This window comes from Littorina saxatilis, linkage group LG17, assembly GCF_037325665.1.
Source record: "Littorina saxatilis isolate snail1 linkage group LG17, US_GU_Lsax_2.0, whole genome shotgun sequence".
Taxonomy (NCBI): domain Eukaryota; kingdom Metazoa; phylum Mollusca; class Gastropoda; order Littorinimorpha; family Littorinidae; genus Littorina; species Littorina saxatilis.
Window position 1 is genome coordinate 12944524 of NC_090261.1, and position 24758 is coordinate 12969281.

Sequence of the window (24758 nt, forward strand, 5' to 3'; positions counted from 1 at the left end):
ATGGGCGTCGTTGTGTGCATGTGTGAGTGTGTGTTTGTGTGAGAGTGTGCGTGTGAGAGTGTGCGTGTGTGTGTGTGTGTGTGTGTGTGTGTGTGTGTGTGTGTGTGTGTGTGTGTGTGTGTGTGTGTGAGAGAGTGTATGTATGTGTGTATGTGTGTGTGTGTGTGTGTGTGTGTGAGAGACAGACGTAAGACGTAAGACATTTTATTGAATAAACACACACGGTTCATTTCAAAGGGGGAGGGAGGGGGTAGGGGGTAAGAGAGATGAGAGAGGTGTGAGAGAGAGAGTGTGTGTGTGTGTGTGTGTGTGTGTATGTGTGTGTGCGTGCGTGCGTGCGTGCGTGCGTGCGTGCGTGTGTAGTTGTGCGTCTGTTTATTCATTCGTTTGTTTGCGTGCACGCGCGCACATGTGTGTGTGTGCGTGTGTGTGTGTGTGTGCACCCCCGTTTCCACAGGTTTGGTTGCCTAAATCACCATAATGCAACCATCCACACGTGGATGGCAACCTAAACTCTGGATGGCAACCTAATTGTGTGGATGTTCGCTTCATTTAACACCGTTAAATTGACTTTTTTGACGGAAAGAATGTCATAACAATGTTCAAAATGACATTCTTTCGGTCCTCTATAGGCGACGAAATAGGTCAAATTTTGTGCATTTTTTAGTGCAAAATTCTTCGATGCCGGAGCGAGTACTGCACCCAGTGCTGTTGTAGTGCAAGTGCACTAGAAAGGCACTGCACCCAGTGCCGCCTCTTAGGTAACCATCCACACTTGTGAGTGCGTGTGCACCCCTCATCCCCCCCTACCACACACTATTATGAGCTGAGTATTTGTGCCTCGATATTTTATTTATGTTCTTACGTTTTATGTCGTTTATTATGATTCACCACACCCGAGTTTCTCATAATTGAGATAATACAGTGTTCTATGTCTATGTCTATGTCTAACACACATGCACACACGCGCGTAGGCTAAACAAATCCAATCTTGACTTTCAACTTTATATAAACATACATCCTGTTCACAATTAACGAGGACAAACATAATTTACAAATACCCAAGTACAACAATTTATCTTTTGTAAAATTTCGGACACACATTTTCCCAATTAATATGAAAGTCACTGAACTTAACTTCTTTTTACTACACCTTATATATTTTTTTTCTCTTGTGTTTTTTTGTTGTTGTTGTTGTTGAAATTGCTGGAAATTTTATTTTGTTTGCAGCATCAAACACGATTTCAAATTTTGTGTGTGGTTTCTTTCGCAATCAAAGTTTTAACATGCTTTTGAAGAATTGATGGGAACACTTTAACATCTTTCTGTACGTACGATCTTTTCCCAGTCTGTGAATTTAGTGTGAGAACCCGTATTGTAAGTTCGTTGTCTCTATGGGCATTAACAGCGTGGTTAATAACATCGTCAAAGAGCTCATGATCAGAGTGACCGTAGTGTGCATCTGAAATTTATGTGTTTAACTGTAACAACTTGAAGAAAGAACAAGCCTGCGTTACTTGACTGAAATGCAAAAACCTCCAACTACTGTCACGTAAAACTAGCTAAAAAATACATGAAAATGGAGGTTAGAGAAAAGTTTCAATGCCTGGGGCACGTAACAAGGGAAGACTGGGGCCCGTGACTGTCAGAAATGGAAAAGTCTGGGGCGCGTAAACACTGAGTACAAGGGTACCCTTTTATTTTGTTCTCGTACTTCTTCGCGATACATCTAGGCATTATGCACGTTTTCCCTAAAGTTAAAGAGAGTCTAAAAAATCCATTTTTGTGGATAGCATACCAATGGACTGCGTATCTTTAGTGTTTTTACCATTTTTTTTCTCTCCAACGTAGTCACATTTTCGTTGAAATCAAGTTTTCTTGAGTGATTGTGCTTAAACAAAACGCCTAAAATTCAAACAAAAACTGCGACTGCTTAGTGCAGAAAACATTCCCAACCATAACTAAACTAATCTGTTTTTAGTACGCTTCTGATTCTTTTCTATAATACAATTTTAGCCAGCATACATTCACACCGCCGCTTTCGCCCTCTGGGTACAAAATAGGGCCTAACAACAGTCTCAGTGGGTACGTATTTTGGGCGAAACGTGTCTCTCGACACGACTCGAGTGGCAAAGAACATACCCTGCAATTCCCGTCTCAGTCAGTGAAGCTGTTTTGTCATCATACCCGGCCACAGACAGACACACACAAACCAGCTTTTTTTTTTTTCTTTTTTAAGGAGATCAGACTTTATTTTGGTCCCATCAGCGGATACTATTCGAAAAGGTTTTTATTGTTATTGTGATGTCGCCTACTGTAAACTTATAACCCTTTTACTCGCACTCTCTCTCTTTCTTGATAACTTTTTTTCTCTTCCGTCTGCGTGCTTGTTTGGAATATGTTATACAATATGTTTTTTCAGTTACATGCAAAATGGACATTGCTTTTTTTACTGGACATTCTTTTTTCCTTTTACAATTACTTCTCCTTCTCTCTCTCTCTCTCTCTCTCCCCCACACTTTCTCTCTCTCCCCCCTCTGTCTCTCACTCTTCCTCTTCGCGCCCTCCCTCTCTATTCCTTCCCTCCCCCTCTCTCCCCCCCACCCCATCCATATCTCCCCCTCTCTCTCTCCCTCAGTCTCCTATTGCTCACCCTCTTTCTTAGTCTCTCTCTCTCTTTCTTAGTCTCTCTCTCTCTCTTTCTTAGTCTCTCTCTCTCTCTCTCTCTCTTTCTTAGTCTCTCTCTCTCTCTCTCTCTTTCTCAGTCTCTCTCTTTCTTAGTCTCTCTCTCTCTCTTTCTTAGTCTCTCTCTTTCTTAGTCTCTCTCTCTTTCTTAGTCTCTCTCTCTCTCTTTCTTAGTCTCTCTCTCTCTCTCTTTGTCTCTCTCTCTCTCTCTTTCTTAGTCTCTCTTTCTCTCTCTCTTTCTTAGTCTCTCTCTCTCTTTCTTAGTCTCTCTCTCTCTTTCTTAGTCTCTCTCTCTCTCTTTCTTAGTCTCTCTCTCTCTCTTTCTTAGTCTCTCTCTCTCTCTTTCTTAGTCTCTCTCTCTCTTTCTTAGTTTCTCTCTCTCTCTCTCTTTCTTAGTCTCTCTCTCTTTCTTAGTCTCTCTCTCTCTCTCTCTCTTTCTTAGTCTCTCTCTCTCTCTCTTTCTTAGTCTCTCTCTCTCTTTCTTAGTCTCTCTCTCTTTCTTAGTCTCTCTCTCTCTCTCTCTTTCTTAGTCTCTCTCTCTTTCTTAGTCTCTCTCTCTCTCTTGAACAGCACCACCAACGATCGCCACATCCAAGGGCCAGGACGTCAGACCACATCCCCCTCGCCACCTCCCTACCGCTGGCACTACGAGCAGCGTCAGGGTCAACTGAGGCCTCAGCTCTCCTTGCCATTCCCCTACGGCTGGCACAGCGAGCAGCATCTGGGTCAACAGAGGTCTCAGTCCCCCTTGCCACCTCACGACGGCTGGCTCAGCGAACAGCATCAGGGTCAACGGAGGTCACAGCCCCCCTTGCCATCCCCCTACGGATGGCACGGCGAACAGCAACAGGGTCAACAGAGGTCGCCCCCTTCACTCTTCCCCGCCCACTATGGCCAGCCTGTGCTCCCTCCGTGGTACTGCTATGACCCAGCAGTCCCGCGATACACACAGCCCCCCTTTCATAGTAACAGCCGCATAACTGAAGGAACATTTGTCTAATCATTTAAAAGGACAGAGTATCACCAAGTGTGTGTGTGTGTGTGTATGTGTGTGTGTGTGTGTGTGTGTGTGTGTGTGTGTGTGTGTGTGTGTGTGTGTTAGGCAAACTTAAATTCAACAACAATACAAGTGTTGTGGATATGTTTGATTATACATAATGGCCGTATTACTATAAATTAGAAACAAAAACTAAGGTGTTCTTACCGCCTTAAAGTGAGCAAAATAACGTTGTTGCAGAGGAAACGCTTGAAGTTTTGAAAGACAGAGAGTTTGGTCACAAACTGACAATTCATTCTTCAAAGTATATTAGCAGTGACTGATTATTCTTTTAGGTCTACAGCGTGTGCTTAAAGGCAATTATGCAAGTGAATCTGTGAATATTCTTAATTAAGCTTTCCTTGCACTCTTGAGAATCAGAACTCTATTACAACTGATGATTGTGTCGATACATTTTGTGAAGCCAAAAAACGCTCAGAGTTGAATCAGTTACTGATGATTCTGATCTGATACTGTGTCCGCTATTATCAAGTTGGGACTGTGTGAAAGCCCTCCATTCTCGTCATTCATCTTCGCGTGTCATTAACGTGACTACTGGTGTTTCAGTTATTCACTGTCGGGTCATTTTACTCGTTGAATTTGAGTTAATCTGCTCTGGTTAATTCTTGTTACTCTTAAGTCTACTTATTTCTCTTTGTGTAAAGTAGTGTAGCTTCTTTTTTTTTTCTCTCTCTTTGTTTTGTCTTTCGTTTGAGTTTGACACCAAGTGTTAAACTCCATTGGTCGCATCTCTGTGTGTATCTGTGTATAGTATAATTCAATATTTTCTCCTTATCGATTATTGATTACTTTTGCTGTTTTAAAGTAATTTTGATTTTATTCTTTTTTTTCTTTTTCTTTTCTTCTTAAAACGTGAAAACACTGTTTTGAGATTTATCATGAGTAATTCTTCTACCTCATGGCCCACAAAAGAGGGTCTTCGTATTGGACACCTTAATATAAACCATGCAATTAATAAATTACACGAAGTTTCCACCATGCTTTTAAACTCAGGAACACATTTTCATGTTATGGGGTTTACAGAATCAAGACTATCTGACACGATTTCGGATTCTGAGGTTTGTGTTCCAGGTTACAGTGTTGTACGCAGAAACCCCCAACAATGTAAAGAAACTGGATTGCTTGTGTATATAAGTGAATCATTGACCTACACACGTTTAACACATTTAGAACAGTTTGTGGAATCCGTCTGGATCGAGGTCAAATTAAAAAAGGCACCTCCAGTGCTTATTGGTTTCTGCTATAGAAATCCAGCAGAACGTGTAAACTGGACGGACAAATGTTCACATATGTTAGATGCTGCTTTGTTAGAATCAAAAGAAACCATTCTCTTAGGAGATTTTAACATTGATTTATTAAAACAAAATAAACCATGGTTAGATATGTTCAACCTTTATGATCTCAAACAAGTCGTGAACACCCCTACTAGGGTTACTGCATCTACAAGCACTTTGATAGATCATGTCTATGTTTCTAACACCCGTAACGTTGCAGAAGTTTGTGTTCCAACCAACGGCTGTAGTGATCATTTTCCTGTTTGTCTCACGTGGTCAAGAAAGGGTGTAAAAATCCCCAAAGTTGGTCACAAGACAGTAAAGTACCGCTCCTTTACTAAATTTAACGAGAACGCTTTTCTTGTAGACTTAAGTAATTCTTCTCTCTCTGATGTTTATAATTATACGGATCCTGATGATGCAATAACACACTGGATAAATGTCTTTACAGAAATATACGATAAACATGCCCCGTGGAGAATTAAGAGAGTCAAGCAAATAGTAAAACCTAAATGGTTTGATACTGAATTACAAGATGCTATTGGCCATCGTGATTTCTTAAAATCAGTTGGCAAGGAAGCAGAGTATAGAGAACAGAGAAATAAAGTAAACTCACTTAAACGAACAAAAAAAATTAAGTACTTTCATGACCTAGCGTCATCAAAGCAAAATTCAAAGAATATATGGAAAGCAATAAATGAACTTACAAATAAAACGATTGCCAGTCATTCAAGTTGTGTTAAGGACATATCCCCTGATGATTTAAACACGCATTTTTCTAAAATAGCTGAAAAAATTATTACAAATGACAAATCCAATTTGAACAATTTGAAAGTGTTAGAAGAATATTGTGAGTCGAAACAAGTTTCAAGTCAAGCGAATATTCCTCTACTTACAGTACCTGAAGTTTTTTACGCACTTACACACCTTAAGCAAACAGGCTCCCGGGGAATCGACGGCCTCGATGGTAGGATTCTTAAATTGTCAGCCCCTGTAATTTCTGAAACACTCACTTACCTTTATAATCTTTGTTTAGACAAAAATTATTTCCCAGTCGCCCTGAAACAGGCTAAAGTCATTCCTCTGTTTAAATCAGGTGATAAAAAAGACCCATCAAACTATAGGCCAATTTCAATATTGTCTGTTTTATCAAAACCACTTGAAAAACACATTAACAAACATATTCTAATGCATCTTAACCAAAACAATTTACTTCACCCTAAACAATCAGGTTTTAGAGCTAACCATTCCTGCCATACTGCCTTAGTTTCTCTTGTTGATCAATGGCTGGAGAAAATAAACGACAATGAATTCTGTGGTGCCATTTTTGTTGATTTTGCTAAAGCCTTTGACGTTATTGATCACACGTTATTACTGAGAAAATTTGCATTGTATGGCGTCGGAATCGAAACTGTCAAACTTATTAGTTCATTTCTCACCGGCAGACAACAGACTGTACTAACAAACGCCTCGGCGTCGAGCATGCAAGAAGTAAAATACGGTGTACCACAAGGATCGGTTTTAGGACCCCTCCTCTTCTCTATATACATTAATGACCTCCCCCTACATATTCAAAATGTATGTGAACTTTTTGCAGATGACACCACAATTCACTCCAGCAACACAAATGTAACTCGCTTATCAGAATCACTTCAAAGGAGTTTAAACCAGTTGACAGAGTGGACTGAACTAAACCATATGTCTCTTAACCCAAAGAAAACCAAATATATGGTCATAACAACAAGACAAAAACGCCAGAATATTTGTTCAGCTGGTCCTGCTTTAATGATAGATGGTGAAATAGTGGAAAAAGTCGACCATCACAAACTGCTGGGTGTTAATATCGATAACAACCTGTCTTGGTCAACCCACATAGAGCAACTTAGTAAAGTGGTGTCGAAGAAAGTGTATCTCTTATCTAGAATTAAACACTTCCTGAACTGCCAAACCAGAAAGTTATTCTTCATTGCTCATATTCAATCTGTTATTGATTACGCATCCACTCTATGGGACTCCGCAAGTGAAAATTCCTTAAAACCACTCAGCAGATTACATAAAAGAGCACTAAAAGTAGTATTACTAAAGCACACTACCCTCACAGAGTTAGACTACATACATTTAGGGATCTTACCTCTAAAGTCAAGACTGCTTTTTAACAAAGGAATCTTTATGCATAAAATCATATCCGAAACTCTACCCCAAACCATTTGTTCAAAGTTCTCTTTGAAGAATTCACACCACCTTATGAAATTTAACACTCCTCTTCCTAGGATAGACTTATTTAAGTCTAGTCTAGTTTATTCAGGTGGCCGTCTCTGGAACGCTCTTCCGAATGCCTTACGGGAAGCTACCAGCACAGATTCTTTCAAAAACAAATATATATCCCATTTAATGAAAATAGTATATTCTTGATTGTTATGTCCTTTGGGACACAGTCACTCACTTTTGATTTATTGTTTTGTTCACGAAATTATGATGTTCTGCATAATATCCATTGTCTTACAGAGTTGATGTACTATTGCATATAGTATTCTGACTCTAATTGACTTGCAAATTTTTACTTTGCACCTTGTCATGAACATTTATAAACTACAATGTTTCATATAATGCACTTATGTACATAAACTTATACTGTTTTACTAATTATGTAAGTATGTAGTAGTAGTTATTATAGTAGATTTAGTCCCTCTTTAGGGCGAGGGCCAGATGCAAAAAAGTATACCAATGCTTATTCTGTTACCCTCGTAAAATAAAGAATTGTCATTGTCATTGTCATTGTCATTGTCTTTCTTAGTCTCTCTCTCTCTCTCTTTCTTAGTCTCTCTCTTTGTCTCTCTCTCTCTTTCTTAGTCTCTCTCTCTCTCTTTCTTAGTCTCTCTCTCTCTTTTTCTTAGTCTCTCTCTCTCTCTTTCTTAGTCTCTCTCTCTCTCTTTCTTAGTCTCTCTCTCTCTCTCTCTCTTTCTTAGTCTCTCTCTCTCTCTCTTTCTTAGTCTCTCTCTCTCTCTCTCTTTCTTAGTCTCTCTCTCTCTCTTTCTTAGTCTCTCTCTCTCTCTCTTTCTTAGTCTCTCTCTCCCTCTTTCTTAGTCTCTCTCTCTCTCTCTTTCTTAGTCTCTCTCTCTCTCTCTCTCTCTCTTTCTTAGTCTCTCTCTCTTTCTTAGTCTCTCTCTCTCTTTTTCTTAGTCTCTCTCTCTCTCTTTCTTAGTCTCTCTCTCTCTCTCTCTTAGTCTCTCTCTCTCTTTCTGAGTCTCTCTCTCTTTCTTAGTCTCTCTCTCTTTCTTAGTCTCTCTCTCTCTCTTTCTTAGTCTCTCTCTCTCTCTTTCTTAGTCTCTCTCTCTCTTTCTTAGTCTCTCTCTCTCTTTTTCTTAGTCTCTCTCTCTTTCTTAGTCTCTCTCTCTCTCTTTCTTAGTCTCTCTCTCTCTTTCTTAGTCTCTCTCTCTCTTTCTTAGTCTCTCTCTCTCTTTCTTAGTCTCTCTCTCTCTCTTTCTTAGTCTCTCTCTCTCTCTCTTTCTTAGTCTCTCTCTCTCTCTTTCTTAGTCTCTCTCTCTCTCTTTCTTAGTCTCTCTCTCTCTTTCTTAGTCTCTCTCTTTCTTAGTCTCTCTCTCTTTCTTATTCTCTCTCTCTCTTTCTTAGTCTCTCTCTCTCTCTTTCTTAGTCTCTCTCTCTCTCTCTTTGTCTCTCTCTCTCTCTTTCTTAGTTTCTCTCTCTCTCTCTCTTTCTTAGTCTCTCTCTCTCTCTCTTTCTTAGTCTCTCTCTCTCTCTCTTTCTTAGTCTCTCTCTCTCTTTCTTAGTCTCTCTCTCTTTCTTAGTCTCTCTCTCTCTCTCTTTCTTAGTCTCTCTCTCTCTCTCTTTCTTAGTCTCTCAGTCTCTCTCAGTCTCTCTCAGTCTCTCCCCCCCCCTCTTCCTCCCCCTCTCCCTCCCCTGCAAGAAGTCGGTGAAGGGAGAAACTCGATGCACCCACTGAAGTAGCGCTGTGGGTTTTCCTGAACCCACCCCGTCGTTAGAGAAATAAACGGTAAAAACCCTCTTTCAAATGTATGGGTTCAGACAAACCCGCATCGTCGGGCGTGTGTGTCAAAAGCGGCATCCGGCAAAGGTTAACGTTGATTTGAAGAGAAAGAAAAAAAAAATTTAATTTTAATTTTAATTTTAATTTTTTTGTGTGAAAGAAACTTCTTGAGGTGTGACTCTAAACACATGCCCCCTAAAAAAACAAGGTTTTTGTGAGAAAAAAATATTTTAAAATGAATAAAAATTGATTTCGGCAACTGTCTGTTTGTGGCTAACACTGGGTGATTATCCCCCCCTTATGTTGCAATTTTCCAGAGAATGTGCAATACTAAGTGTGAGAACATTTTTGTTTCTGACTACACATACCATGTCATGAGATAATTTGATGTCAAATCATTGTACCCTTTTCGAGACAACGGAACTCATTTTCTAGGCTTCTTATGGAACCAGACCCTGTGGTCTAGTAACAGTAACGGACGTTTAGCGCATGTAATTCCTCTTTTTTCTGCATGCACAGAACAGGCCTCCCCCCCCCCCCCAACCCCTTCCCGCCCTTCCCCACGCACACCTCCATCCACAGTCCCCTAAGTGGATCTGTATCCACAGCTTATTTTCCTTCCATGGATTTTCTTTTGTGTCAACAACGAGGCCTTCCTTCTCCCATGGGTTCACAAGTTACCCCTCGTCCGCCGTGTGCATGGAGTTAACAGTATGTTCGGATTGAAAGCTGCTTTTCCTTCATTCCTTCTTCTTCTTCTTCTTCTTCTTCTTCTTCTGCGTTCTTGGGCTGAAACTCCCACGTTCATTCGTGTTTTTGCACGAGTGGATGTTTACGTCAGTGTAGGGTTTAGGGTTACCGTCGTTTTTAACCCGCCATTTAGGCAGCCATACGCCGCTTTCGGAGGAAGCATGCGGGGTATTTTTGTGTTTCTATAACCCACCGAACTCTGACATGGATTACAGGATCTTTTCCGTGCGCACTTGGTCTTGTGCTTGCGTGTACACTGGCAGGTCTGCACATAAGTTGACCTGGGAGATCGGAAAAATCTCCACCCTTAACCCACCAGGCGGCAGCGGCCGGGATTTGAACCCACGACCTTCCGCTTGGGAGGCCGGCGTCTTCCCTCATTCCAACCTTTTGTATGGAGATTCTCTAGGCTGCTAAGTAGCTTTGTGTATCGATTAAAATGTACTTTTTCTCCTCTGGCCGGCTTTTTTTGTACACGTTGACTGAACTCTGAGTGGATGAAAACAACTAAACTCTAAACTAAATAGATAAACTAAAGCCTGGTTTAGATCTATGTAGCCAAGTGCACTTCGCTACCCTAAACACTCTAATCATCGCATAGCGAAACAGCCTTGTGTACAGTACAAACGGGATACCCACCCCATAGCAGACGATACGATGCTGCGCGCGCACCATTGCCGGCGCAAATTCTAATAAAATACCTTTTTTTATATATCTACCTGACTTCTATCTTTCAAAGTCCCTTTTATCTTTGATACGGTCCTAATTATATTTAGGTTTGCATAGAAGTCACTGATTAGGCTGGATGGCTGCATATTATTGTGTTATTTACGATAATGCTTCGAACTGACCAAAGCGTCACTCTGACCTTGACCGGTTTTCATGTATCGTCGAGAGAAATTGATTCTCACAAACTCATCTTTGTCTTTTCAATCATTGTTTTGTCATTTTTGTATCACTATTACATATCCCGTATCTATGTTGCATATGATTTTAGTTTGTTTATAAGGATTTGGTTGTAATGAGTGATGCTTGGTTCCTCTGCAAAGATTGCTAATTTATGCAGACAGGTACTCGCGCAGGAATTTAGCCGATTCCATTTACTTTCGGACTTTACCGCTTCGTACTAAGTCAATGTATAATTTTCCCCCAAGTAACGCATATCATGATGTTTGTCTAGGGTTCTTCTTTTTATCTGTATGATTTATGAGTTTGTCCATTATTCCAGTTTAGAGAGTTTTGTAATTTTCCGCACTGAAGTTGGTTCAGTGCCTTCACTAGGACCATTGTTTTTGCATCCTACTAAATAAATATAAGTTTTTTTCCGAAATGTGATCTATTGCAACAGAAAGCTAAAGGTCGTAGCTTTAATTTGATGTATTGTTTGTTAGGATTGGTTATGTATTTGTTTAAATAACGTAGGGTAAAGCATGTGTAAGAAACACAGATTCCGTGTTTCTGGCCGTATTCAGGCGATTTTTATTCACAAATCTGCTGCGAGCGACAGGCTGCCGCCAGCCCAGACGTCGCTCCCGCCTTCCATCATCCAGACACAAAAGCAGAGCCTGAGACAATATTCCCTCGGCTGTCGTCCACAGAACTACAACGGCTTCAGAGGGAAGACAGCACCATCGGGCCTGTTTTAACGACCTGGCCCACCAAACCTGCCACAGGCCAAGACCGTCAGCTGCGCAGCCTTGTACAACAGCACGACCGTCTCTATCTGAGAGATGGCGTCCTCTATAGAAAGGTAACTGACTCAATCCACGGGCCCCAGTTCCAGCTCGTCCTGCCGTCAACACTCCGTCCAGATGTCCTAGCCATGCTACACGACAACATGGGTCATCAGGGCTACGACAGAACCATGCAACTTCTTCAGTCCCGGGTCTACTGGCCAGCAATGTACAGCCAGGTGAAGCAGTACCTCGACAACTGTCAGCGCTGCTGTATGGGTCGTCTCCCCTCGACGACCCACACCACTTCTACGCCTCTGCTGGCCAGCCGCCCTCTTCAGGTCCTCGCCGTGGACTTCACCAAGCTAGAAATCGCCAGCGACAACCGCGAGAACGTCCTCGTCCTCACTGATGTCTTCAGCAAGCACACACAGGCGATTCCCACCAGGAATCAAGAAGCTGCGACGGTGGCGAAAGTCCTGGTCAACAACTGGTTCCAGCGCTTCGGGGTTCCGGAGCGAATCCACAGTGACCAGGGCAGAGACTTTGAATCCAAACTCATAAAGGAACTCTGCGACATGTAAGGCATCAAAAAGAGTCACACCACACCGTATCATCCGCAGGGCAACGGCCAGTGCGAACGGTTTAACAGGTCAATGCATAACCTGTTACGCTCCCTGCACCACGAGCAGAAGACCAGGTGGCCCCTTCATCTCCCGGAGCTGGTCCAGGCCTACAACAACACACCCCATGCGTCCACGGGCTTCGCACCACACTTCCTGCTCTTCGGGCAACAACCCAGGCTGCCCGTTGACGACATGTTGGGCTTCCCAGCCCCAGCAGCCAGCGGCACCATCGACTGGGTGCGGCAACATTGCCTGCGTCTGACAGAGGCTCATCAGAAGGCCTTTGACCACCTTCAACAGGCGGTGGTCAAGAGGACAGCGCTCACTGACAGACGCGCTGCAGACCACGGCCTCAACGTTGGCGACCACGTCTACCTGCGGAACCGGGTCCTGGGGCGCAACAAAATCCAGGACTATTGGAAGCCAGACATCTACAGGGTGACCTGCCGCGTCGCTGAACATCAGCATGTCTACCTCGTCGCGCCTTTAGCTGGTGACGCGGAGCGAGCGGTCAATAGAAAGGACTTGCTGCCAGCCTCCGAGACTCTTGACAATCAAGACGAAGATACACCGTCTTCGGCTACCTCAGTGCCGAGTGAAACAGACTCTGAGAGTGACAGTGATGACGAACTCTGGATCACACTTCCAAGGCCCAGACCTGCGGCTCTTGCGGGTCCGGCTGTGGTTGCTGTGCTTCCTCCTGCACCTGTTGCTCAACCGGTACCAGCACCTCGTCGGTCACAACGAATTGCTTGCATGCAAGGTAACAATTAACTTGATTGAACCATATGTCTCAGTCATCTCATTGCCATTTTGTATTGCCATGGTTTGGTAAATGTTGCAATGTTTCCCATGAAACTGCTGATTGTTTGCACTTTTATGTTTTTGACGCAGTACTTTGATCATATGTGAGACACTTTGTAAAATGCAGGCCTCATTTCTGATTTAGCAAAGCTGGTACTGATCACGAGAACATGTTTTTGTAATTGTCGATTTTCTCAGTAACATATAGAAAGTCATAGGCAAATTTCGCAATTTTTCTCTTTTTGGATAATCTAAGATGGTTTGATAAATTCAGCCCTTAGGCTTTCCTGTTTTTCTTAAAATCAGCGCGGCCGCTGATATGTAAAAGAGTTGGGGGGGATGTAGCCAAGTGCACTTCGCTACCCTAAACACTCTAATCATCGCATAGCGAAACAGCCTTGTGTACAGTACAAACGGGATACCCACCCCATAGCAGACGATACGATGCTGCGCGCGCACCATTGCCGGCGCAAATTCTAATAAAATACCTTTCTTTATATATCTACCTGACTTCTATCTTTCAAAGTCCCTTTTATCTTTGATACGGTCCTAATTATATTTAGGTTTGCATAGAAGTCACTGATTAGGCTGGATGGCTGCATATTATTGTGTTATTTACGATAATGCTTCGAACTGACCAAAGCGTCACTCTGACCTTGACCGGTTTTCATGTATCGTCGAGAGAAATTGATTCTCACAAACTCATCTTTGTCTTTTCAATCATTGTTTTGTCATTTTTGTATCACTATTACATATCCCGTATCTATGTTGCATATGATTTTAGTTTGTTTATAAGGATTTGGTTGTAATGAGTGATGCTTGGTTCCTCTGCAAAGATTGCTAATTTATGCAGACAGGTACTTGCGCAGGAATTTAGCCGATTCCATTTACTTTCGGACTTTACCGCTTCGTACTAAGTCAATGTATAATTTTCCCCCAAGTAACGCATATCATGATGTTTGTCTAGGGTTCTTCTTTTTATCTGTATGATTTATGAGTTTGTCCATTATTCCAGTTTAGAGAGTTTTGTAATTTTCCGCACTGAAGTTGGTTCAGTGCCTTCACTAGGACCATTGTTTTTGCATCCTACTAAATAAATATAAGTTTTTCCGAAATGTGATCTATTGCAATAGAAAGCTAAAGGTCGTAGCTTTAATTTGATGTATTGTTTGTTAGGATTGGTTATGTATTTGTTTAAATAACGTAGGGTAAAGCATGTGTAAGAAACACAGATTCCGTGTTTCTGGCCGTATTCAGGCGATTTTTATTCTCGGCGGACGGTGCTTTCTGTGCAGTCCGCGCCGGGGCTATAAGTATAGGCCGGACACCGGCATAAGGATGCTTTCACAATTTTATTCTAAAGTACCAACAAATCAAATCAATTCCCTTCCGGAATAGCAACGTTCCACGTTTCTTGAATACAAAAGCATTTCTGCCTCGGAATGAAAGAATAAATCTCTACAATCGTGTATCCCCTGCAAGGAATTGATTTTAAATCCTGTTCTTCCAGCATTTCCATTGCGGAAAGTAAAAGTTTTGTTTTGTTTTTGTTTTTTTTTTTTGTTTTGTTTTTTTTGTTTTTTTTTGTTGCTCATCTTCACCCAGGCACACATCGTAGAGCTTCGGCTCTGATATCTTTGACCCAAATTGCTCTAAGCAGAGAGGTCGTTAAACTGTATTTTCGTCGCATAAGGATGCATTCGCTCCTAGCAGCTGAACACGACACTACACTTGCTTTGCTGTCTATGGGTTTCGCCTTCGGCCTCTACGTTTCCTTGCATTGTTTTCTTGAATAAAAAGTTGAAACAAGACGCTTGGACTTGGGCTTCGTGTATCTACTACCCCTTCCACTCCTCCACTACATCTAGACAGGTCTAAATATGTCCTTTTTTGCATGCAGTGGCTACTGAAATCTGGGTGGATTTGTTATGCATACACTCTAAACGAAATAGATAAACTAAAGTCTGGTTTCAATCTAGACCTGAAGTTGTTTTTTGCACGCAGTGACCAGTGGATTTCGTTCTAGATCTATAGTTGTTTCCTGGGTCCACGTGTGCAGTCAATGCGTTGGTTAATCTGTTCCTGCTGCTTTCCCAACCTCGGGCACTTGTTTGAAGGATTTATATGTAGAGAAGACCTGCAAAATACATAGCACACGTGACCATCAGTATTCAATTAACATTGATTTACGGTCCCTCACAGCCAGGGCGGTTCAAGGGACGTTAAACAACAGCAAACAAACATAAACCGCGATGTTTTACTATCATTTGCATGCGGCCTGTCTAAACGTGATATCAAACCATAGTATGGGTGAATGGAGGTATAACTATTATTTCGTATGTAAGGGTAAGAGCATGAAAACGGAACTTGTTGTTTGTACATGGCTTCATCCAGCATAAAAGGCATGTGAACATCAGTAAAGCCAGATAGACCTTCCTCCCTCACTCCCCCCCTCTCTCTCTCTCTTTCCCTCTCTCTATGTCTCTCTCTCTCTCTCTCTCTGAACACCATGTTGTATTTTTATGTCCTTTTTATCAAGACCTTCGAGCAAAGTTTTTGAAAATCTCGAACTCTAAGACGCTGCAACAACAACTTGTGTATTTCTGTGGCAGTAATGAGGATAATGTGATGAACAGCTTCAGCAATTTGTGTTCTTCGTGTTACAGAAGAGACGAACCCTTATAAATCAGGTTCAGTGACATGTCATCAGGGTCTTAATGTATTTGTTGAATTTTATGCGTGACTATAATTTATAACTGTGCAGATACTATTGCTGTTATTTTAACCACTATTGTAAGGGGCTGTGGCCTTAGACAATTAAAAATCTGTTCTTGTTCTTGTTCTTGTTCTCTCCCTGAACAAAAAGTCATTTCAGGAAATGGAGACAACATCGGCAAAATCCAGCACAAAAAGAAGACAAAAAAATAGTCAAGCAACTAATAAACAGTGTAACAGATACATATAAAGGACAACAACAATATGGACGACAACAAGAACAACAACTCTTTCCGCCTTTTCGACATCTTCTTACCTAGGTCTAACTAATACTAATACTACTGCTGCTACTGCCTCAACTGGTTACTACTACTACAACTTCTACTACTTTACTACATGTACTAATACTACCAGTCGGCTGGGCGTTAAGCAAACAAACAAACAAACAAACAAACAAACTAATACTACCAACCGATCAAAAGGGCCTGAAATCTGCACAAAATTCCTTACCACACACAAAAATGTACGACCGAAAATTGCAAGGTGTTCTTTCAGCGTTTCGCGTGTCGAGCGGGAGGGGATTATGGAAACGTTTTACCACTTAATTTGACAAAGCTGTCCGTGTTCCGGTTTGTGTGTCCAAAAGATTAGCCAGAGCTGTTCTGTCGATAACAGAGCATGTGCACTTTACAATTGTTTAGCCCTGAGCAATCCTCTCTGAGCCTGGTTGAAGACAAGTATTCCCCTTGGCTGCATGTTTATTGCCAGACGAGTCAGATACTCTCCTCGGATTATTTAGACAGTTTTGAATGTAACTTAAATGTCAAGTTGTTTTGTTATAAGACTGCGTGTGCACTTTGCAAACACGTGGGGTTTTTTTCATTCGAAGCAGTCTTCTTTGGGTATGGCTGGAAAAGTAACTTCCAATGGCTGAACTTTTATTGCCAGACAGAAATCTGATACTCTTTTAAGATTATTTTGCTTCTTTTTGTTTGTTTGTTTGTTTGTTTGTTTGTTTGTTTTTAATGGAAGATTAGCTGATGTAGTTTTTATCAGCAAGTTTTATTTTAGTATTTGTTTCTCAGCCATCACAGTTACAGCAAATCGATTTCTCTCCACATGCTCGACAATTTTCCCTGCGTTTTCACTCGTTTCTCGGTCGAAATTGCTGGCAGAATTTCCAAAATCTATTAAGAAAAAGCGAGTATTTATATCACACAAGACAACCATAAGGGATAATAATAAAATAAAATAAATCATAACATTTAAAAAGAAGAAACAAATTCATTGAAACTATTCACCGCCGCCCGAATAGCAGTCTCAGGGCCCGGGGCTCTAAGGAATAATGAAGTTCGATTGTTATTCTGTGTTATGTGTCTGATTGCACTGCAACTAATGTTATGTTATTGTTTTTCTCCCCCAATGATTGTACAGCACTTTGAGCAGAGTTTAAACCCTGGATACACGCGCTTTATAAAGGTTATGCATTCAGTATTACTATTATTATTATATAATTGTTGTTATTATTATAATTATTATTATTTTAACACACACAAATATCCAAACAAAATCTAACAAATCCGTCACAAACCGACCCGCAACACAGCCCGTGAGAAAGCAGGCGATGTTCCCCGCCACCCCGGCCATGACGACGTGCTTGAGGATGTGCTTGGTGCGACTGGGGGCGATGGAGGTCATGGAGCCGATACAGATACCTATAGACGAGATGTTGCTGAACCCACACAGGATGTACGTCGACATCACCACGGAGCGTTCCTGTAGAGAGGATACAGGGATAACAGAAGGACGCTAGGCGATCCTGTAGAGAGGATACAGGGATAACAGAAGGACGCTAGGCGATCCTGTAGAGAGGATACAGGGATAACAGAAGGACGCTAGGCGATCCTGTAGAGAGGATACAGGGATAACAGAAGGACGCTAGGCGATCCTGCAAGGCGTGCAGTCGAGGGTTTTAAATTCCCATGGTCATTGCGCCTCGTCTTATTCTTGCAATACCATCTGTCGGCACTTACCTTCTAAGCACCTAGTTGTTGCTGTTTAAAGAAAGAAAAGCTGGGTTCTCGAGCTCTTTTTGATACACCCATACTTGTGGGAAAAGCTTAATTGGCTCGAAAGTTATTGCAAAATAAGTGAGAAGGTCCACGAACAGAGAAGGTTTATACACGTACACCCTCCCTTCCACCTTGACCTCATCGAATGAAACCTTTTTTCCTTTTTCTTTCTCAGTGCTAGTTTATTGTACTAAGTTTATTTAAATTTGTTTTAATTAATCTGCTTGTTTTTTTAATTGCTTGACATATCAAAAAGTTTCAGTATACCGTCAGCACTCCGCCGGTCAAGGTCACGTTCCAGTCGTGAAGGACAAGGTCGTCGCCTTGGTAATGCCAGGAGCCGTTGGTTGCCTTGGTGTAGTTGCTAAGGGTGGCCGAGTTGTCTATGAGGGCGGCCACCTGCTGGTAGCTGAAGATAGTGCTGGTCAGTATCTTGACGGACACCAGTCGGCCCAAGGTGAGCAGGTCAGCAGCGTCGACACCACACAGGTACATCAGGGGGTAGAACACGTAGGATAGCAGGCGCTGGACGGACACAATACACGCTGAGATACTTTCTATTACGGCTCTCCTTAAAGCTGAGGTCTCTCTATGGCTATCCGGGGTTATGTGTTTGAAAAGATAGGGCTGAGAATCATGTACAGAATTCTGTAGAGCGAAGGGGGCCTGAGTCCCGACATACACTGCCCGACTTACGTGACACACTGGTGACACGAGGGTGGGACATATACACACCGTCTCTACATGATATCTCAGCCCTACCTTTTCCAACACCTAGCCCCTGTCGGGTTGTATGGGTTGTGAAAGAGTAAATACTCTTGCTTTTATTGAGGCAAACTTTCCCACGTGACATTATTGGCCAGTTACTAGCGGGGGATGTTTCTTCGCAAAGTCGGCTTCGCCCCATTAATATCAGGCTGTACGTTCATCGCTACTTTTTCTACCAATACCTGTGTGTTTTGTGAGCTCAACATAGAAATTAAACTCTGATATATACACTGATGGATATATATTGTTAGTTTTAAATACTACAATATTTCTATAATTCTATAACAATATTACTTAAATGTTGTCAAAGCTCTAGTTTTGTGTCACCGATATCAAGTAAATGAATGAGGAGCAAATGAATCGCTACCGGGTCCATAAAGCATGCGCGAAGCTTCCGGAACGAAAATTCGTCTCTTTAAACCCGTCCTTAATTGAGCACGAAGTCGACTACGCGAAGCTTCGCGAAGTCTTTATACCGAAAACCCGCAGCTACGGCGAAGTACTTCGTCCACTACATCGCTTCGCAAGTTTTGACATGCGAAGCTACGCCGTAGTAAGAATTTTGTTTTGTTCTCACTATCATTGCTTATGAAGATCATGATGTTGTTCTATTGCTTAGTCAGTCCTAGAAATAATGTCCTAGACCTGTCTTACCTTGCTGTTATCAGTATTTTTGCCCTCTTTCATTACGATGCTATGGTATTTCTGTGGGTCTCCACATGTGTTTGTTTATAAGGCGGAAGTGACCTCCCCTTGTACACAATAGGCCCTCAGAGGAAGCCTACGGACAGACTAGAATAGAACATGCACATAACACAGAATGTCTGCACAGCACACACACACACACAGCAATACAGCACACCGTCTTGTACCTCCTTCTGCCCTGCCGAAGTCGGGGTATCCTTTTTAATCCACCGAACAATTAATATCCACAGCCATGTGTGTCTCCTGCCTCCGAACACACACGCTACAGAGCTCGACTCGATGTGCGCAGTTTCGTATAAAAATTATTTTCCAAATTTCCCCACTGTGTTTTATAAAATAATCATATTATGAAAGCACATACATTCTTATCTTAGTTGTTATGTATTCATTGTTAGTAAACATCGGCATTATTCATGTTTTACTTTAAACGCAATCATTGTTATTTATAGATCACAGGCACCTGATGTAAGTAGGTCACACACGTGTAAATGTTGTGCCCATTCCTTGTTTTTGTTTCTGTTATTATTTTAGTTAGCAGGTCTAGTTGAGCACGTATTAAGTATCATGTACCCACTACTAGTCATTGTGCATTTTAGTTAATGGACTGATGATGTCATTTGTATGGAGTCGACGCACGTGCGAGGATATGTATGTGTGGGAGGGGGGGGGGGCGCGGGAGATGGAAGCTTGCTGTATGTTATGTAATGTATATATTGTGTGTGATACGTGGAAATGTGATACTATTTATTTGCATGTATGATACAGGTACAAATGTGATAATTGTAGGCTTATACTAGTGATTACTGTGTGTGATACATGAAATGTGATATGAATGCTGTTTTTATATGTTATACTCTTACTTTCTCCCAAGCGCAAGACAAATTCTTCCATGAAAATTGAAGCCAATAAAATTTGAGTTGAGTTGAGAGTTGAGTAGCTGTGACGAAGTTGTTCTTTTTGAAAGAAGAGTGCTTTTTTGATTCAAGATGGACGTACAATCAATCAATCAATCAATATGAGGCTCATATCGCGCGTATTCCGTGGGTACAACGCAGGGATTTATTTATTTATTTTTATTTTATTTTTTTTATTTTATTCGATTTATTTATGCCGTGTGAGATGGAATATTTTTTACACAATACATCACGTATTTACATCGGCCAGCAGATCGCAGCCATTTCGGCGCATATCCTACTTTTCACGGCCTATTATTCCAAGTCACACGGGTATTTTGGTGGACATTTTTATCTATGCCTATACAATTTTGCCAGGAAAGACCCAAAGAGCAGAGTGCGTTCCCTTGGACTTGGCGAAGCTATGCTGAAAGTAGTCCAATCAAGGCACGAATTCTCGTTCCGGAAGCTTTGTGAAGTCGACCTCGTCCAATTGAGGACAGGCATTAACTGGGGGAGGTCGTCCAATTGAGGACAGGCATTAACTGGGGGAGGTCGTCCAAGCGAAGTATACTTCGCGAAACGGACCGCACAAAGCTCTAGCCCTGAGTGTTTGGTAAAAAGACTTCGCGAAACTGACCGCACAAAGCTCTAGCCCTGAGTGTTTGGTAAAAAGACTTCGCGAAACGGACCGCACAAAGCTCTAGCCCTGAGTGTTTGGTAAAAAGACTTCGCGAAACGGACCGCACAAAGCTCTAGCCCTGAGTGTTTGGTAAAAAGACTTCGCGAAACTGACCGCACAAAGCTCTAGCCCTGAGTGTTTGGTAAAAAGACTTCGCGAAACTGACCGCACAAAGCTCTAGCCCTGAGTGTTTGGTAAAAAGACTTCGCGAAACTGACCGCACAAAGCTCTAGCCCTGAGTGTTTGGTAAAAAGACTTCGCGAAACTGACCGCACAAAGCTCTAGCCCTGAGTGTTTGGTAAAAAGACTTCGCGAAACTGACCGCACAAAGCTCTAGCCCTGAGTGTTTGGTAAAAAGACTTCGCGAAACTGACCGCACAAAGCTCTAGCCCTGAGTGTTTGGTAAAAAGACTTCGCGAAGTCGACTTCGGGCTCAATGAAGGGCCGCCTTAAATGATGTGACTTACTGTGAAGGGGAAGTCGTGGATGCCGACCTGCTCGCCGAACCACTGGAAGACGTTGTCGGCAAAGGTGAGGAAGATCATGAAGATGAAGACGTTGGCGCTGACTGTCACCATGATGGATACACCCATCACAGCCGCCTGCGACACCGCCTCTAGGAGGTTGGTCGACGTTCTGAAAACACACAAGAGTCATCATCATGAAATCATCGTCATCATCATCATCATCATCATCATCATCATCATCATCATCATCATTGTCATTGTCATCATCGTCCTTATCATCGTCCTTATCATCGTCATCATCATCATCATCATCATCATCATCATCATCATCATCATCATCATCGCAACCACCAACATCAGCATCAGCATTATCATCACCATCAATATCACCATCATCATCACCATCATCATCATCAGCAGCAGCATCCTCATCATCACGCATAACGGACAATAACAATAACAATAACATAACAGGTATTTTAGGCTAAAATCAGCCAATATACAGTCCCGACCGATTCGAATTTCCAGAGAGTTGATTTTTGTGTGTATATAACCGTCCTACACCACCATTAAGGTAGCCTTACTCCGTTTTGGGGAGTAACCCTTCTTCTTCTTCTTCTTCATCGTTCATGGGCTAAAACTCTCACGTTCACTCATGTTTTCGCACAAGTGGGTTTTTACGTGTATCGGCGTTTTTACCCCACCATTCAGGCAGCCATACGCCGCTTTCGGGGGAATCATGCTGGGTATTTTCGTGTTTCTTTAACCCCTCGAACTCTGACATGGATTACAGGATCTTTTCCTTTAAAAAAAAACACCCACCCCAAGTTGACTTTGTAGGCGTCCTTGGTGGTGCTACTGTTATCTCCCTCTGTCTCTGGACACATGATTTTGGCCACACCCAGGGCCGCTGGGGCGGACATGACGCTAGCCGCTAGGATGTGGTTGGACGGGATCTGCCAATAAGACATCAGAAACAGATAGCAGGTCTAGAACTAGGGGGGGGGGACTGGGTTCCGGAAGCACCCCACCCCTCCTGCCCCGTTACCCGGCAAATTTTCTTTTTCCCAAGGAGAGACCCAAAATACCCTTTTAAAATGCTAAATCGGGGGGTCCTTGGTTCCGGAAGCACCCCCCGTCCTGCTCCGTTACCCGGCACTATGTTTTTCCCAAGGAGAGACACAAAATTCCCTTTTCAAATGCTAAATTTCAATAGCATCTTGGGGGAAGGCCCACCTGGCCAGCCCTAGTGGTAAGGCGTCCGCCCCGTGTTCGGGAGGTCGTGGGTTCGAACCCCGGCCGGGTCATACCTAAGACTTTAAAATTGGCAATCTAGTGGCTGCTCCGCCTGGCGTCTGGCATTATGGGGTTAGTGCTAGGACTGGTTGGTCCGGTGTCAGAATAATGTGACTGGGTGAGACATGAAGCCTGTGCTGCGACTTCTGTCTTGTGTGTGGCGCACGTTATATGTCAAAGCAGCACCGCCCTGATATGGCCCTTCGTGGTCGGCTGGGCGTTGAGCAAACAAACAAACAAACAAACAAACCTGGCCAGCACTCTTCCTGTACGCCTTATTTTGGAAGCCCCTCCCTCTCACGCACTAGGTCCAACCCTGGATAGGCTACTAACTTTCCCATTTCAAACGTCTTCTTTAAAGTTAAGAGATGGCGAGATCAAAGATGCAACAAATTTAAAGATATCCTATTCTTGGAGATTGAAGAAGCAATGCCGAACTGAGCTAAGTTACTATTCTGTTCATTTCTCATTATCATTTCGAAAACCGCTAGGTCAAAGCTCTAGTGAACGTTTCGTTTTGACTTAAGCATACTCAAACACAGAGAAACCTAAACATGCTTCAAACAAAGTCATAAAGATAAATTAAAATTGTGACATGCCAAAACAGTAGTTCTACAAGCTTTCAAACCAAAAGCTGAGAAAGATTAGAAATGCTGACCCCAATAGCAACCAGGGCTCCCATGATAGCCCCCGCGATACTAGCGAATCCTCCCGTCATGATTGCAAACAGTTCCGACTCCGTTACATCTTTCAGGAACGGCTTGACCAGCAGGGGTGCTTCTGCCTGAGACAAATCAATCTTAAATTAATCCATTAGTTAGTTAATCAGTCGATCAATCAGTGAAATAATTAAATTCTGGAGAATCTTCCCGTCCTAACGGCGAACAGTTCTGACCTGAATGACTTGACCGACAAATAAAATAAAAGGCGATTCTGCTTGAGACGAATCAATTAGTCAATCAATTAAATAATTAATCGGTCGGAGAGAGAGAGAGAGAGAGAGAGAGAGAGAGAGAGAGAGAGAGAGAGAGAGAGAGAGAGAGAGAGAGAGAGAGAGAGAGAGATCAAATTTAACCGGAACACACAGACGCGTGCCTACATGTACACACGCACACACTTACGATGAATAAGCCCTTGAATAACGTCTGTGATTTGCGAAAGAGTCAGAATTTATTCACCCGATTATTACTGAACTGATGATCTCTCTCTCTCTCTCTCTCTCTCTCTCTCTCTCTCTCTCTCTCTCTCTCTCTCTCTCGAGGTATTACACACCGCTACGACCGAAGAGAAGTTAAAAATAAATTCCTGTTGTGCAGCGGGATAAAGTATTCCCTCATACCTCGGAGATATACCTTCACTCGCTCGCAGCGACGTCACGTGACATTTTAGATGGTGGAACAGAATGCTGTCGCTTATCGGCACTGGGTGCAGTGCCTTTGTAGTGCACTTGCACTACAACGGCACTGGGTCCAGTACCCGCTCCGGCATCGAAGCATTTTCCACTAAAAAGTGCACAAAATTTGACCTATTTCGTCGCCTATAGGGGACGGAAAGAATGTCATTTCAATGGTGTGATAACATTCTTTCCGTCACGTGACGTCGCTGCGAGCGAGTGAAGGTATATCTCCGAGGTATGAGGGAATACTTTAACCCGCTGCACAACAGGAATTTATTCTTCACTTAGCTTCGGTCGAACCGGTGTGCAATGGGTGCTCTCTCTCTCTCTTTCCCTCTCTCTCTCTCTCTCTCTCTCTCTCTCTCTGAGTGCATAACAATGTATGCGCTGGACGTTTTGCACTGTTCCGGCACAGTGAACTTGCCATGCGGATGAAGATCTTGGAAGCCGCGGTGACCGACTCTTTTGCCGTAGTGTCCAAATTCTCCCCGAAAACAAAATCAGTCACAGAGTGCACTCCTTACAAAGATCGTCAACGACACTCACACAGTGCGAGGTGTCCATCATTTTACCGCACACATTTTTGGTACAACATTGAAATCGTGACAAAGATCGCCAACGATACTCACCAGTCCAAGAAAGATGTTGGCAGCAGCGTTGACGGACTCTATCAATCAATCAATATGAGGCTTATATCGCGCGTATTCCGTGGGTACAGTTCTAAGCGCAGGGATTTTATTTTATTTTATTTATTTTTTATTTTTTATGCAATTTATATCGCGCACATATTCAAGGCGCAGGGATTTATTTATGCCGTGTGAGATGGAATTTTTTTTATACAATACATCACGCATTCACATCGGCCAGCAGATCGCAGCTATTTCGGCGC

At 42.5% G+C, this 24758-nt stretch overlaps 2 protein-coding genes across 2 annotated transcripts in view; one reads left to right on the forward strand and one right to left on the reverse strand.

Moving 5' to 3' along the window:
• The first annotated feature begins 12101 nt into the window (after positions 1-12101).
• LOC138952683 (uncharacterized) lies at positions 12102-12845 on the forward strand. Its single transcript, XM_070324381.1, has one exon. It carries the CDS (start codon positions 12102-12104, stop codon positions 12843-12845), a length of 744 nt encoding a protein of 247 aa, XP_070180482.1.
• Positions 12846-14266: 1421 nt separating this feature from the next.
• Positions 14267-24758, reverse strand: part of LOC138953228 (uncharacterized transporter HI_0519-like) — an 18095-nt gene continuing 7603 nt past the window's right edge. The window contains exons 7-12 of the mRNA XM_070325028.1: positions 23132-23257; positions 22000-22133; positions 21178-21346; positions 17930-18187; positions 17186-17366; positions 14267-15012 (exon numbers count right to left, since the gene is read on the reverse strand). Of these exons, the coding sequence (XP_070181129.1) occupies positions 14996-15012; positions 17186-17366; positions 17930-18187; positions 21178-21346; positions 22000-22133; positions 23132-23257 (885 nt within the window). The 3' untranslated portion in view covers positions 14267-14995. The remainder of the gene's footprint in view (positions 15013-17185; positions 17367-17929; positions 18188-21177; positions 21347-21999; positions 22134-23131; positions 23258-24758) is intronic.